At 39.2% G+C, this 15,664-nt stretch overlaps 1 protein-coding gene across 1 annotated transcript in view; it reads left to right on the top strand.

The window, feature by feature from the left end:
- Positions 1–11,267, top strand: part of scn1laa (sodium channel, voltage-gated, type I-like, alpha) — a 37,172-nt gene extending 25,905 nt beyond the window's left edge. The window contains exons 19-26 of the mRNA XM_049015284.1: positions 715–888; positions 1,581–1,703; positions 2,559–2,834; positions 4,060–4,113; positions 4,228–4,365; positions 5,687–5,791; positions 5,904–6,174; positions 8,075–11,267. Coding sequence (XP_048871241.1) covers positions 715–888; positions 1,581–1,703; positions 2,559–2,834; positions 4,060–4,113; positions 4,228–4,365; positions 5,687–5,791; positions 5,904–6,174; positions 8,075–9,225 — 2,292 coding nt within the window. The 3' untranslated portion in view covers positions 9,226–11,267. The remainder of the gene's footprint in view (positions 1–714; positions 889–1,580; positions 1,704–2,558; positions 2,835–4,059; positions 4,114–4,227; positions 4,366–5,686; positions 5,792–5,903; positions 6,175–8,074) is intronic.
- The last annotated feature ends 4,397 nt before the right edge of the window (positions 11,268–15,664 follow it).

The following is a 15,664-nucleotide window of genomic DNA, read 5'->3' on the forward strand; positions in this document are numbered from 1 at the left end:
ATACCGTTAAAACTATATCAATTATAGACTGAATTCCGATATAGCTTTGTCTAATATTAGACTATTTTTTAAGGCTAATATACTTTTGTCTAATAATAATGCCAGTATCAGCAGTGTCGTACTATTTTGTAATGCATTGGCCAATCATGTAGCACTTCTCTCATAAATATTAATGAGACACCGCCTACCACCCTGCAAAAAGGATTTTTTTGTTGCCTTTCTTGTTAATAATGCTCTAATGTTTAAGAAATGTTTTAATAAATTGAAATGTTAATGAGAATTTCAGATTTGTGTGTGGGTGGGGGGGTGAATTATTGTATTAGATGAACTTGACAATAATTGTTTATCAATAAACAAAAAAAAATTGAAATCGAAAAATTAGTTGAATAATCAAAAAATAATCGCCATATTAATCTTTTAAAGAATAATCATTTGGGACAGCACTATTTGTGTCATTCCTCCAGGGTTGGGGGTTTGAGGTATGTGTGGATTTTTCACCATCTCAAAGCAGCTCCTTCCTGCTAGAGTCCAGAGGTGTGGTTTGGTTAATAGGTGTTTCTAAATTGTCCATCGCATCTGAGTGCCCTGGGCTGCCTGGTCTCTTCTCCGGGCCTCTTCTAACCCTGACCATGATAAATAGCTAGAAGATCAATGGTTTTATCACCTTTTTGATTACAGAAGGTTCTAATTCCTATGTGTGATTCTCTGTCTCAGGCATTTGATGACATCTACATTGAAGAGAGGAAAACTATAAAGAAAATTCTAGAGTGGGCAGACAAAGTCTTCACCTATGTCTTTATTCTTGAAATGCTACTGAAGTGGGTGGCTTATGGATTCGCAAAATATTTCACCAATGCCTGGTGCTGCCTGGATTTTCTGATCGTCAATGTATGTACTTGGAGCCTGTAAAAGAATCGTCTTTATTTTTGTAATTTTTATATTAGACTCTATGTAGACCACGGGTGGCCAATCATATCCTTAAAGGGCCGGTGTGTGTGCAGGTTATTGAGGTAACCTTTAGGTCAGCTGTTCAAACCCAGGTGTGAGGACTCTTCAGCCAATCAGTCCTCTAATTAGTGACCTAATTAAGGAGTTGCAGTGAAAACCTGCACCCTTTGCGGATAAGATTGGCCACCCCTGGTCTACATGGAGTCTAATATGATGCTAATGGTGCCATGATCAGAAAGGGAAGGTGATTCTTTTACCACATGGTGACACGTAAAATATGTAAGAGTTATGTCAATTAAAACTATGAGTTTTGTACTGAATTATTTAGTATTCGGTTTTTGTTTGAAGATCAAATACTTTGTATGGAGCCCTGAATTGGATAAGTATTGAGTGGATGGATGTACCTCTACTTTATATTATACAGCAAACTATGTAATAGGCTACAATAAGAAGTTAGTTATTGAAATATGAGTGTTACAGCTATCAGGGCATTTAAATGACTAATCATTAGTCTGAACAAATCTATGAAGTTGTTTTTCTTAAGGCAAAAGTACTTGTCCAGAGTTTTGTGCAGTGTGAATCCTCACCAGGAATTCTCCACTTCCTGAGAGCATCTATCCTGTCTCTAACAGGTGTCTGTGATCAGCCTGGTGGCCAATGCCCTGGGCTTCTCAGAGTGGGCGGCCATCAAGTCCTTGAGGACTCTGCGAGCCCTCCGACCCCTGAGAGCCCTTTCTCGCTTCGAGGGAATGAAGGTGTGAGCTGTGTGTGTGTGTGTGTGTGTGTGTGTGTGTGTACCTACTGGTATATAAGCTTAAGATAACAAAGAGAAAAATGAAAGAAAATCAACCACTGACAGAGAATATTCTTCACTTCATTCCCTAAATGTTTTAAATGACAAATCAATCTGCAGTTTGAACAAATCATGATTCTAGTAGAATCTCCTCATCTGCATTTATGGCTCCTCGGGTCTACATTGATATTCTCTGATCTAAACTCATGAAGGCACACGGGCAATATAATACAGGGTGTCTGGGCAGCCTTAGAGATGGGGTGAGGAGCTCGGACATTCGGGAGGGACTCAAAGTTGATCCGCTGCTCCTCCACATCGAAAAGGAGCCAGTTGAGGTGGTTGGAGCATCTACAGTATCTAGGATGCTCCCTGGGCGACTCCCTGGGGAGGTGTTTTGGGCATATCCAGCTGGGAGGAGATCCTAGGGCAGACCCAGGACATGCTGGAGAGATGATGTCTCTCGGCTGACTTGGGGACGCCTTGGTACAGTATGCTTCCTGTTCTATAAAAGCAATATCTATAAGAATCAATGAACACATTCACAACACATTATAATGCATTCATAATGCAATAAAAACATGGCTGTAAGTATTATTATAGCTGTGTTTACTATGCATTATGAATACTTTATGAAACCTTCATCTATAATGCGGAACGAAGTATCCTTAGTTGTTATACTGACCATTGTAATGCCTTATAAATGTATCTGTACTAATGAACTTCTGTTGTCCACCATGACAAATCATGCTCATTTTATCTATTTTATTAGTGAATATTGTAACTTTTTGTGTCTCTTTTCATTTTTCCATGGGCACAGGTGGTTGTCTACGCCCTACTTGGAGCAATATCCTCCATCATGAACGTCCTCTTGGTCTGCCTCATATTCTGGCTAATTTTCAGCATTGTGGGTGTGAACCAGTTAGCCGGGAAGTTCTACTACTGTGTCAACACCACCTCAATGGAGCGCTTTGGAGTAGATGTGGTGAACAACCAAAATGACTGTTTGAACCTGACGAGCGACGACAAGCGGTGGATTAATGTCAAGATAAACTTTGATAATGTGGCAGCGGGTTACCTGGCTCTCTTACAAGTGGTGAGTGATGCCCTCTGTGAATTCCCTATAAGCTGGCTATATTCCTTTTGCTGTTTTCCAAAGTTATACATTATATACATACATACATACATTAATTGGCTGGCACACGTATCGCTTTTAAAGGTGAATATATACGTGCGTATATGTGCAGTTACGTCAATCGGTGGCTATAAAGCAAAATTGTAGAAGGGAGATTGAGATTTGGGCCATCTTAATAATTTAAAAGTAATGGTCTATTTATTTGGGGGGGGGGGTGGATGCAGCAGGAATAAGTCATATTAAATATTGGCAGGTAGAGTAATAAAAAGCTAATAAAGGTAAATGGACTGCATTTATATTGCGCTTTTCTACTCCTACAAGCACTCAAAGCGCTTTACATTTCATGCCTCACATTCACCCATCCACACACTCATTCACACACCGGTGGCAGAGGCTGACATGCAAGGCACCAACCTGCTCACCGGGAGCAATTTGGGGTTCAGTGTCTTGCTCAAGGACACTTTGATGGGGTCAGGAGGAACCAGGGCTCGAACCCGCAACCCTCCAGTTGCCGAACAATAGCACTATCGCCTGCGCCGCCATCTTCCCCGTAATCACCATATTGTGGTGAAAGGCGCTTGATTTGGAGAAATAATTGGAATTTTAAAGGTTAACTTGAATGTTAAAAAAATGAAGATAATGAAGATAAAGAAAGGGACCGTCCTCGAAATGCAGTAGGAGAGAGAAATGTTGGGCTTCATATCTTCACAGCATTTTCATCATCTTCGTGTGTTATGTCATTTTTTGGGATTCTGTAGGTTTCGATCGTTTCATTTCTGAGGGCTGTAGAAATGTAGTTTTTTTTTTAGCTGTTACTGTGTCATTTGTGGCTATAAAGTGGCTACATTTATGACTCCCTTTAGAAAAGTTGATGATGTTAAAATTTTATTACTTACACAATTTTTTATTGTATTATTCAGTTTTCTTTCATTTTACCCGCTTGGCAGTACATTGCATGCAGTGTAATTGACCAGAGCAGGCTCAGCAAAAAATGAATGTTTCTTTTCAAAGATGAGCTAAGCTTAATATGTTAAGATGCTTTGGCATGTTGGTTACATAATCCATTTTAATTGTTCATAACTATATACTGTGTCAAAAGGCCTTTTGTAGCAAGACAGTATAATACCTGATCCCGTAAGAATACAGTTTCTTGCAAAGAAAGTGAAAAATTCTTCTGTACCCTCAGGCTACATTTAAGGGCTGGATGCCCATTATGTACGCAGCGGTGGATGCTCGGGGTGTAAGTGCTCTTCATATTTTCACCTATTTTTCATGAATATTCACTTCAGTTGGAAATCCAGGTTTTAATTTCTCATTCCTGAATGGTGTGTCTTGTATTTGCTCTCGCTTTTAGGTGGAATTGCAGCCCCAATATGAAAGTCACAGTTTGATGTACCTGTACTTTGTCATATTCGTCATTTTTGGGTCCTTCTTTACTCTGAACCTCTTCATCGGCGTCGTTATTGACAATTTCAATCAGCAGAAGAAAAAGATAAGTATTCCCATCTGATGCCAATGAAAAAAGTCGAACCTCCCTTCAGGCTGGAGATAAAATAACTCGCGAATCACGAGGCAAAGATGAGCATATTATTATTGTTGTTGTTGTTATAAATACCAGTGTTATGTGTCTCAGTCTGTTAGATTACATGACATATCAGCTGTCCCTATCCATTAATGCCTGAGAGAATGAACAGTATATCTGTGTTGATAGTTGCACACTGCCAAAATATGTTCTAACAAATGCATGTGTGCATGCTTGCAATTACTAATAAATGACTAGTAAAATATAGTAAATAGCTGGATCCACACATTAGGGCTATGTATGTGCAGTCATCCATCCCTCCATCTATTTTCCAAAACCGCTTGTCCTATTCAGGGTTGCGGGGGGTCCAAAGCCTACCTCAGAGGCTATGGGCGCAAGACAGGGAACAACCCATCACAGGGCACGCTCACACACTTTTCACTCACACATGCACACCTGTCAGCGATTTTGTAACACCAGTTAGATTCAGTATGTTTTTGGACTGTGGGGAGAAACTGGAGTACTTGGAGGAAACCCCACGACGACAACATGCAAACTCCACACACATGGAACCCTGTTAGAGACTTGTGTGGCAATAGTAACAATCACTGGACCACCATACCACCCCCATGTACAAACACTGATTTTGCTGGGACGTCCACTCCTGAGAAGACTGGCAACTGTCTTGAATGTTTTCCACTTGTGAATAATCTTTCTTACTGTGGAATGATGGACTTCAAATTGTTTGGATGTGGCCTTACAGCCCTTCTGTATTGGTGGGCATCAACATTTGCTTCTCTAAAATCATTGCAGAAGTCTTTCCTCCTTGGCATTGCGTTAACACACAGCTCGATGCTCCGTACCAGTAAAATGCCAAAACTTCTGCTTTTACTGAGCTGGTGACACTTGTTGATGATCAATTAATCAAGTGCATTTGATTAGCAGCACATGGCTCCTGCTTTGCATGGCTCTCTTAATTCCGATGGAAACAGTAACCTTAATTTCTTACACATTGCTTCTACATTTTGGCTTAGTTTTTGTTGAATAAATTATGACACCGTGTAATATGTCATGTGTTGATCTTCGTCTGAGGTTGTATTTACCTCATTTTAAGACTTGCTAAAGACATTATGATTTTTTTTTTTTACCGTGTGTCCTAATACATAAAACCTTAGAATTGAAAGAAGACTTACTTTCATTTTCATATCACTCTCATTATATTGAAAGGGCAAATTCATTGGAAGAGTGGACATGTTATAGTGTTATAACAAGCTTTATTTCTCTTATTTACCTCGGAGGTCAGGATATCTTCATGACTGAGGAGCAGAAAAAGTATTATAATGCGATGAAGAAGCTCGGATCAAAAAAACCTCAAAAGCCTATCCCCAGACCAAAGGTATAGAGACATCGAACAACCCAACACAACCAAAATGTTACCATAATCGTGTTGTTTTTAACCATCACAGATTGTTTGTTGAAATACACAATATGTTGTTTCTTTCTTCCAGAACAAGTTACAAGGATTCTGTTACGATTTAGTTACATCTCAAGTCTTTGAAGTTGTGATCATGAGTCTCATCCTCTTTAACATGTTTGTCATGATGGTGGAAACAGACAACGATTCACCGGAAAAGAAAAGAACCCTTTTCTGGATCAATCTGGTGTTCATTTGCCTGTTCACGGGAGAATGTCTGCTTAAGATGACAGCGTTTCGTCAGTATTACTTCACCATTGGATGGAATGTGTTTGATTTTGTTGTCATTATTATATCCATTGTTGGTAAGAAATAATAATTTATTGAAATCTGTAATACCCTGATTTATTTGCACTCATACCTGTCTCTCTTGGAATCAGCATGTTTTCCATGTACAGTGCCTTGCAGAAGTATTGAGCCGCCCTTTAAAATACCTGAATTACAAATGATACAGCTACATACTCTTCCTGTCAGCATTTTAACTGAAAACTCATAGTCTCACAGTAAATTTTTAATTGTTCTGTAAGTGCCCCCTACCTGTAATTACCCCCCCCCCCCCAGTTTCACTGTTAATGGAAAGACTGACAGCCTGAAGGTAAAGAGTGAATGCAAACAATTAAGAGCAGAATAAGGAAGTTAGACATAAAGTAATCTAATGTCTTAAGTTTAGAATGGGGTGCAAAGAATATCCAAGAGGTTGGACATCCCAGTAAGCACGGTTGGATTAATACTGAGAAAGTGGAAGCTACGCCCAACCTGCCTACAACAGGCCATCCCTGAAGACTTGGCAACAACACAAAAGGGAGACTGGTGAGGGAAACAAAAGTGAGGCCATCAGTCACGCTGAAGGGGCCACAGACTTAACTGGCTGAGAGTGGAGTGAAGGTGCATACTACAAGTGCATACTACATACTACATACTGTAGCTGTACATACTGCATATGGCAGCAGTGCTTACTGTGTATGGGAGGGTGACCAGAAAAAAGGCAGTTCTCAAGAAGAGGGATATGAAAGCATATCTAGAGTTAGCCAGAAGGTATGAGATTGACAATTTGGTGAAGGTTTGTGGTCTGATGAGTCCATAATAGAGATTCTTAGCCAATATTCATAGGACTGTGTATGGCACAAACAACATGGCCTATGTCCCAATTAACATCGTCCCTACGGTGAAATATGACTGTGAGAGCATCATGCAGTGGGGATGCTTTTCAGCTGCAGGATCTAGAACATAAGGTGCAAATACTGGGAGATATTACAAGACAACATGTTTCAGTCTGCAAAAAACTAATGCTTGGGGGAAAAGTGAACCTTTTACCGGGGCTGTGATCCAAAGCACAAGGCCAAAGCGATACAGGAGAGATTAAAACGAAAAAAAAATCATCAAGCAAAGTCCAACCAACCTGAAGGACCTGGAGGAAATCTGCCATGAAGAACAAGCAAACATTACTCCTGAACACTGTAAAAAATGGGCAACTACTTACCCTGAATTACAGCAAAAGGTGGCTTTACCAAATACAGTGGTACCTCGGTATACTCCGCTTCGGAATAAGTTCAACGTGGTATACGTCCTGTTTGTACGCGAAAAATTTTGCTTGGTATATGACCTTTATTTGGAATACGACTCACGTGCTACAACTATTTGGGTCAAAATGAGTCACGACACCGCGCGCTACCCTTGTTTACCTATCTCGAGTCAAAGCCACCCTTGCCCATGAACAGCAGTACACCACTTGGTACCATTCAGTGAACAACCTGCGGTATATCTCTCTTTTCACTTATTTCATGTAATTGATTTTGTATTTATGTATATTAGTATTAAGCAGTGTTTAAATTATTTTATATGACTACATCAATGTATAGTATGCCAATAACAACAGGAACGGATTAAGGATGTATACCGAGGTACCACTGTACTAATATGCAGGGGCTGAAATCTTATGCATGATGCATTTTTCAGTTTTTCATTTTCTATAAAAGATTTGCTGACAATTTTGATTTTTAAAAATTGACTGAGTTTGCAACAAAAATATTGACAGGAAGAATATGTGTCTATAATTTGTAATTTAGCCAAATTTGATTATTTTAAGGGGGGAGGGTCTCAAAACGTTTGCAAGGCATGGGGGATAGAGGAGTCAATTAATGGGGGGGTAGATGTATACTTATGCATGTTTTATAGTAGGTCTAATGAGTTAATTTTTCTTTTCAGGTACGTTTCTCGCAGATATTATTTCAAGGTACATTTTCTCACCAACCCTATTTCGAGTCATTCGTCTTTTTAGAATCGGACGCATCCTCCGCCTTATTAAGGCCGCAAAGGGCATCCGTGTCCTTCTCTTTGCTTTAATAATGTCACTTCCGGCCCTGTTCAACATCGGCCTCCTGCTATTCCTGGTCATGTTTATCTATGCCATCTTTGGCATGTCGAACTTCGCCTACGTCAAAAAGGAGGGAGGCATTGACGACATGTTCAACTTCGAGACGTTCGGCAACAGCCTGATCTGCTTGTTCCAGATCACCACATCAGCAGGATGGGATGGCTTGCTCAATCCCATTCTCAATCAGGAGCCAGACTGTAACAGCAGAATCCAAAACCCTGTCAATAATTCCACCAGGGGGGACTGTGGCAGCCCGACAGTGGGCATTTGTTTTTTTGTGAGCTACATAATCATTTCATTCCTAATTGTGGTCAACATGTACATTGCCGTCATCTTGGAGAACTTCAACGTGGCCAGAGAGGAGAGTACTGAGCCACTGGGCGAGGAGGATTTCGACATGTTCTATGAGGTGTGGGAGAAGTTTGACGTCAATGCCACGCAGTTTATTGAATTCAGACAGCTGTCGGACTTTGCCAATGCACTACAACCCCCTCTGCGCATCCCCAAGCCCAACACAATCCAGCTTATGGTCATGGACTTGCCCATGGTGAGTGGAGAGCGCATCCACTGCCTGGACATACTATTCACCTTCACTAAGCGCGTTTTGGGCGAAGGTGGGGATATGGACATATTACGGAGTCAGATGGAAGACCGTTTCATGGCCTCTAACCCCTCTGTATCCTACGAACCTATCACTTCCACGCTGCGTCGTAAGCAGGAGAACGTCTCTGCAGCGGTCATCCAAAACTCCTTTAGGCAGTATCTCTCCAGGCAGACCATTAAGAGACAAGGAGTCATAAGTGCCAATGGGTGGCAACAGCATAATGAATCACACAGCACACACACATTTAAAGATAATTCTGAGATGATTGTTTCCCAGACATCTTTATCATCATGCGACAGTCTGAAAAAGACAGACAAGGAGAAATATGAGAAAGACAAGCAGGAGAAAGAGGACAAAAATAAAGATTTGAGGGAGTAAGAAGTGGAAGAAGCAAAATACACCATGTAACAAATTGTTTACGCTCTTCAAGGTCATCGCCTTCATATAGAAAACCTAAGCTAAGAGGAAACATGTACATGTAAGAGGAAGCTAAGAGTAAGCTTAGAGGAAATGTACATGTAAGAGTATGTTAAGAGGAAACATGTACACATAGGGAGAAGAACTGATGTTTGGATTATTACTACACTGGAAAGAATATAGTAAAACTCATTTTGTGTCTATTCCTACTGTAGCTCCTGGCTTTCTCTTTAAAAAAGAAAGTTAAATTATGTACTTTTTTTGCAGTATCTTGTAAATCATTGATTTCAGCCACTTTTATGAAAATGATTTCCCTGTAAACTAGTGAGGGGTTCATTTATTGTGTTAAAGATGACGAATGTTCTATTTGCATGAAAGCATGCTTACTCTGTCATAAGTATTGGGACACAGCTCTGCCACACTAAATATGGTGTCTCTCAATATCAGGTGCTTGTGAGCATTATACTTGATTATATGGGGAGAATAGATGAGATACTCTTGTGTAGAGTTACCAAAGACTACCATTGTTTTGTGTCAGTAAAACACAATCTTTTGACATTTGACAAGAGGGACTAGGTGGTGGAATAGAGAAATGTTATTTGGTGACTTCGTGGTATGAAGAAAAGCATAACAAACAAGACGGAAATGCAGAAACGAACCTGGACAATCTCCTGCAACTGAATCTCGTTTCCCAGTCTTGTGCTCTCACACAAACCGAACGATAAATCGAATATGTGTGAATAATGCGAGGAGGTTTGCTGACAGCAGCCCTCCGTGAAACATCCACAATCTTTCATGTTTCATAGTGTTTATTAAATATTATACAATATTTCAGATACTGAAATTGATCTGGTAAACACCAATTTATTGTATATTTTGCATTTCCAGTCTCACTGATCGAAATGGAATTATGTATGTGGCGTAACATTGTATCAGTATTACAGTATAATATGACCTTATTTTATAATAGACTCACTGCAAGGTAGAAGTCACAATGTCACCTTCAGACTGCTAGAATTATGACCAGAGGTATGACCATCATCCACCTTCATCCTCCAAATTTAGCAAGTATGAATCCATTCATTTTGCTGTACTCCCAATGTATGGGCAAGATAGCCATTTAATTTACTTATTACATATGAATAGTATTATTTTTCATTTACTTAAGTCATTTTGGTTTATTCTTTGTTGTCCTTGATTTACATAAATCTCTCACTGTTGCTTTTGCCCTGAAATGTTGACAGAACTGTGTACATGCCTGCGCACATCTTTCACCATCCGGATTGTTCTTCCACTTCCCAGTTGCTTCCTCTTGAAAAAATAAAATGAAAACCAGTGTGTATTGACATATTGTTAAATGCCATAATTAAAATCGCATGTCTGTATGCATTTTAGTTACTCGAATGTTTGGTTTATGCTTAATAAACTGAATAAACGAAAAACACAAAAATGATTCAGCAGAGCAAACAGACCTTTCATAGACAGTCTCATTCCATCTCATTCTAGTGATAGTTTTTGTGTGTATCTCTCATTTACTTGTAGATTTTACTAAAGGCCAAAATGATAAATGAAGTTTATTATTACTCAGGTATATCTGTCACATTTCTTAAATTGGTGTTCATTTGTCATTTTACCACCAAATGTATTATAAAATTTACCCATAATCTGTGCTCAGTGTTCTCCCAACAACTGTTCATCATTAACGGTCCATATTTTCCAAAAAAATGTACTGCTTAAAACAACACGTTTTATACCTAAATGTTTTTCTTTGAAACGTGCGAATGTGAACAAATATCTAACATTTCAGTTGTGAAAATATGACGAGATGATTAAAATGTATGTATTTTATTGTGTGAAAAACATTTTGTTTTATGCAAAAACAACGGCAGACATGTCTGCTTGTGAATAACTGTGCTTTAAAAAAGAAGCCTAAATATATATCATTTTGCATAATACAAAACAATATGAATTATGATATACTCTGGAGATTGTTAACGTCATAAACTGAGCATGTAAATATTTTGTATCCATTAAATGCTTCTCAATTAACTGACTTTGAACGTTACCTTAATCTATAATAAAAACTTCAAAAGATATCTAATCTAAGATCTTTCCATCTTAATGGAATATCAGAAAATATAGAGGAATATCATTTTACTATGTTAGTATTTTATATATTGTAATTTCATAAAGTATTAGTAAGCACTGCAGAGAATCTGCTGTTAGTCTTTAATTAGAAAGGTTGTTTCCTATCATTGATAAACTTGTCTGTGGAACAAGTTCACGAAGCAAAATATACTGGATTGAAATCCACCTTGTACAGTCACCGACTGTATTTAGCATTATTATAGAAATTAGAAACACAGGAATGCTATCATAACAGAAGTATAAAAGCACAATGAGGGAAATAATTATTTGGCCCCCTGCTGAATTCTTAAGTTGGTCCATTAATAAAGAAATCTATAATTTCACTGGTAAGTTCATTTAAACAGCAAAAGATAGATTGTTAACAAAACAAGCAAGAAAAAAATCATTACATAACAGTTACAAACCAATTTGTCATTTATCTAGGGAAATAAGTATTTGATCCCCTACAAGCCAGCAAGAAATTAGGTCAAGTACATGTGCACTAACACAGCACAAGTAGTACTTAATTATTAACAGATACCAAGCCATCAATGTCATTTAATGGCATTACTTTGTTAAATAGTGTTCTTGGGTCACTAACCTGTCTACATCTTCAACCTTATCACCATGAACCTTCAACCTGGTGAGCAACTACAGTACAAGAAACGTCAGACGGCTGTGCTTGCAAGCAACTAAACTAAAGCATGTGTTCCAAGGGATCAAATACAATCATCCCCACACCTCTCTGTGGTCTGTGTGTGGAATCTGTGTTCTCCCATGATCGTGTGAACACTCCACTTTCCTCCTACAATTGAAAGGCATGCATCTACGCTAACTGGTATCTCTAAAATGCTTGTAGTTAGGTTAATCACAAATACCACGTATTGGAATCCCAACCCTGTCTTTTAGCTTATTCTTTCTGGTATCGGTTGACTTTTTGCAGAATTGTTTCAATAGTTTTATTGTATACCATGTACATGCGTGACGCTTTCCAATATTTTTTCTACATCATGGATTCACAGATTCATGTTTCCTTAACTGATGTGTACCAATCAGATCAGTGATATTCTTCTTCCTGTTCACTTCCCCCTTCCTCAATGTAATAATCCTGGAAACAACTGCATAAAGATGTTGTAGATCTAAGTATCCCTGCTGATTTATGGATTAGGGAATCCATAGGGTTTGCGTGCTATGCCAGACTGTCTCTTTCTCTCCATACCTCTGTAATCCCTTTGGGTTCAATTCCTCCATCTACTTAGCGGATTAATTCCAATTAGCACAGACCAGATGCTGAATTACAATGTGACTGATCCAGTTTCCACGGTTTGTTCTGTCACGTAATTTTGTTACCTTAGCTTTAGTTAGCTTTAGTACAGTGGCAGTGTAATATACTGTACAGTTATATTATGTAATTTGCTAGATGTTTGTTGTCCAGCAGCAATCTCTTATGCTCACTGCAGCTTCTTTTTGTGGTCCAAAGGCATGTTTTTCGATGGTGCACTTAGTGTTTGATTGCTTGAGAGTGCCACGTAGTGGCTGGTATCTTTTGTAAGGTGACCGCTACCGCATGCCCTGCGCCTTCTTTTGTGCATTTACATTTATTTACTTAGCAGATACGTTTGTCCAAAGCGACATGCATGTGAGATAGGAGAGGCCTAACCCACAGGCCCACGCATTACTCAGCTGTTGTTTTTAGGCTGCCACACATTAGGCCTCTACAGTAAGATGAGAAGGCTTAGTATGCTTATAATACATTGTATTACTCAAAGATTATGAAAATATTAAGCCAAATGACCAAAGCTCAGGAGGAAAACTGAGTGCTTTGATGGAAATGGGGCATTTCATATGGGAAGAGGTTGACTGCACTTTGCAGGCAATGTCGGCCCCTTGTTTCCTGTGGAGAAAAGCCCGAATCAGGTCAGCTACATGGGCCAAGTCAAGGGGCAAAGAAGCTGCAGTCTAGCCGTCCTTGAGGTCCTGCACCCAGGAAGAGCGAGTAAAGTCTTCAGGCGGGATTCGGAACTGGGCATCTGCAACACTCATACATATGTATAGATTACGTTTGCTTTGTGGAAATGATCATTCAGTATTGACGACACTGATAATGCACTGATATTAATACTGACCAATTGTACGCAATTCTCAATTATTCTGAAAACTCATTACAATACTGTAAATTCGCATAATCTCATTTCCCAGCTACTTGAAAGACACGCGAAACAAATAATTCAACATTTACTATCCATGAAATACTACTTGCCTTACTGGAAGATCTTGGTCATTTGCAGGCATGAGTAAATATCCCAGATAGACTTGGATAGGGCTGTCTGTGTACCAGTTAATGTCTACTGACAACAATCTAATTTAACTGTTATTATTTTTGAATGTCTCCGTAAAAGGTTATAATTGTTTCAAGCTGTGTACTGTAATTCTCAGAAAGTGGAAGGCCAAGAACCCACCTAACTTTAGACGATGAGCACAAGAACTGTACTGTAACTTACATGGTTGTTCTATGATAAATGTGAATTCCATACAGTCAGTACGTTCTCTGCATTTTAACAAAATCATCATATTTGGGTTACTAGCTTTTATTTTAGAATATTATTTGGTATTTATTTGGGGGGGGGATTGTGGGTTTTTCTTGTTAATTTGTACACTCAATATTCCTCCGGCATATTCTTCAGTGCTGTACACAGTAAATAAAGTCATGGAAAAAGATTATAACAGTCTTGGACAAATGTGTGGCAAGTCACAACTGCTAGTAAAGGATTTACGTGGTAATCGATCATAAGACCCCATGGCCCATCAAAGTAATTCATTGTTTTGTCATTCAATTCGGAGAGCTGTTGGCACTCTGCAGAGAATTTGAACGCTCATACAAGCGGATGTCAAAATACCTCTGTGCCCCGGGGAAGACTGCTAATTGGCATTAGCTTCCATCTCCAATGACCAACCGCTCTTAATTGCAGAAGCATTACAGGGCAGAGCTGGCTTCCTGTCATTACCATTTAGGGCTCGTTTAGCACTCATACTTCAACTGGATCATGAAAGCATTAGTGCCACCGCAAATCTGACAGCCCCTAAGATGCGAGAAGCCTCTGTTTCTTCTCCCCAATCCAAAGAGCACTTAGCATGACAACAGAAAAGCAGATTTCCTGAAAGAAGAATATATTCTGCTCTGTGATAGTCATTCCCTACTTAGGTGGTCTGCAAAATGAAAATCTGTCAAATTTTCCGTTCACGCATGAGAAGTAAACGCAATGTTATATTGGCTTAGACAACTGTATGGTAATTTAACTATCTGCTTGCGTAATTACTGCATGTTTAAAAAGATGTTCTTTAGGATAATGCATTTTCAGTTCCTTAGCCAGTCAGACATTGTACTATACACTATTGCACTTACTATTGCACTTTTGTACTAAATAAAACGTTTTAAAGACTGCTTTATCACACATATAATAAATACCAGACCAATCAATGATGGAAATATACTAGTCCACAGAGGATAATAAGCACAATGACGGACAAAGGTTTTCTGTTCTAGGGACGTTTATCAATGAAGAGTTATGTTACACATTCTGTTCTCCTGTTGCCCGGCAACCTGACATCACCAGATTTTCCTTAATTAGCTATCAAGTGTCTTTTTTCTCCACCCTAGACTTTAATGTCTCCCGGAAGGCTGAGTTTATATGGGGGTGAGCCAACCACCTCCTGCCCAGTCACTCCCTGTTATAATGACATGTCTCTACATTTGCTGCAGAACACATAGCAAAATATATTGATGTGGATCCTTTGTCAAATTTTGTTTAGAAGCTATCCTCAGAGGAGTGTGCAGGGTCTTCATGGCAACACTCTGTGTGTGTGTGTGTGTGTGTGTGTGGGGGGGGGGTTAGGTTTATATTGCATTGTGGGAACCAAATGTACCTCTTCTATAACTGTGTTTTTGGGACATTTTTTCTATCCCTACAAGGGAAAACTCATTTTCATAATTTTTTTTTTAAATAAATCTGTGGCTGCAGTGAAAAAAACTAAGAATGCCGGAAGCCTTGTGTTTAGTTTGGTTACTTCTGGTTAATGTTAGGGCTGGGTGGGGATTACGGTCCTCATTGTTGGGATTAGGGTTTTGCCCATAGAAATGAATGGACAGTCAAACGTGCTTATGTGTGTGTCGGTGTGTGTGAAGGTGACCAAAGAGCTGCCTACAACGGAGAAAGACATTCAGGGTGACCAGACAGGTATTCTTCTACAGCAGGGACAGCCAGTGACATACAAA

The sequence above is a fragment of the Brienomyrus brachyistius genome, chromosome 1 (genome assembly GCF_023856365.1).
Source record: "Brienomyrus brachyistius isolate T26 chromosome 1, BBRACH_0.4, whole genome shotgun sequence".
In the NCBI taxonomy this organism is placed as follows: domain Eukaryota; kingdom Metazoa; phylum Chordata; class Actinopteri; order Osteoglossiformes; family Mormyridae; genus Brienomyrus; species Brienomyrus brachyistius.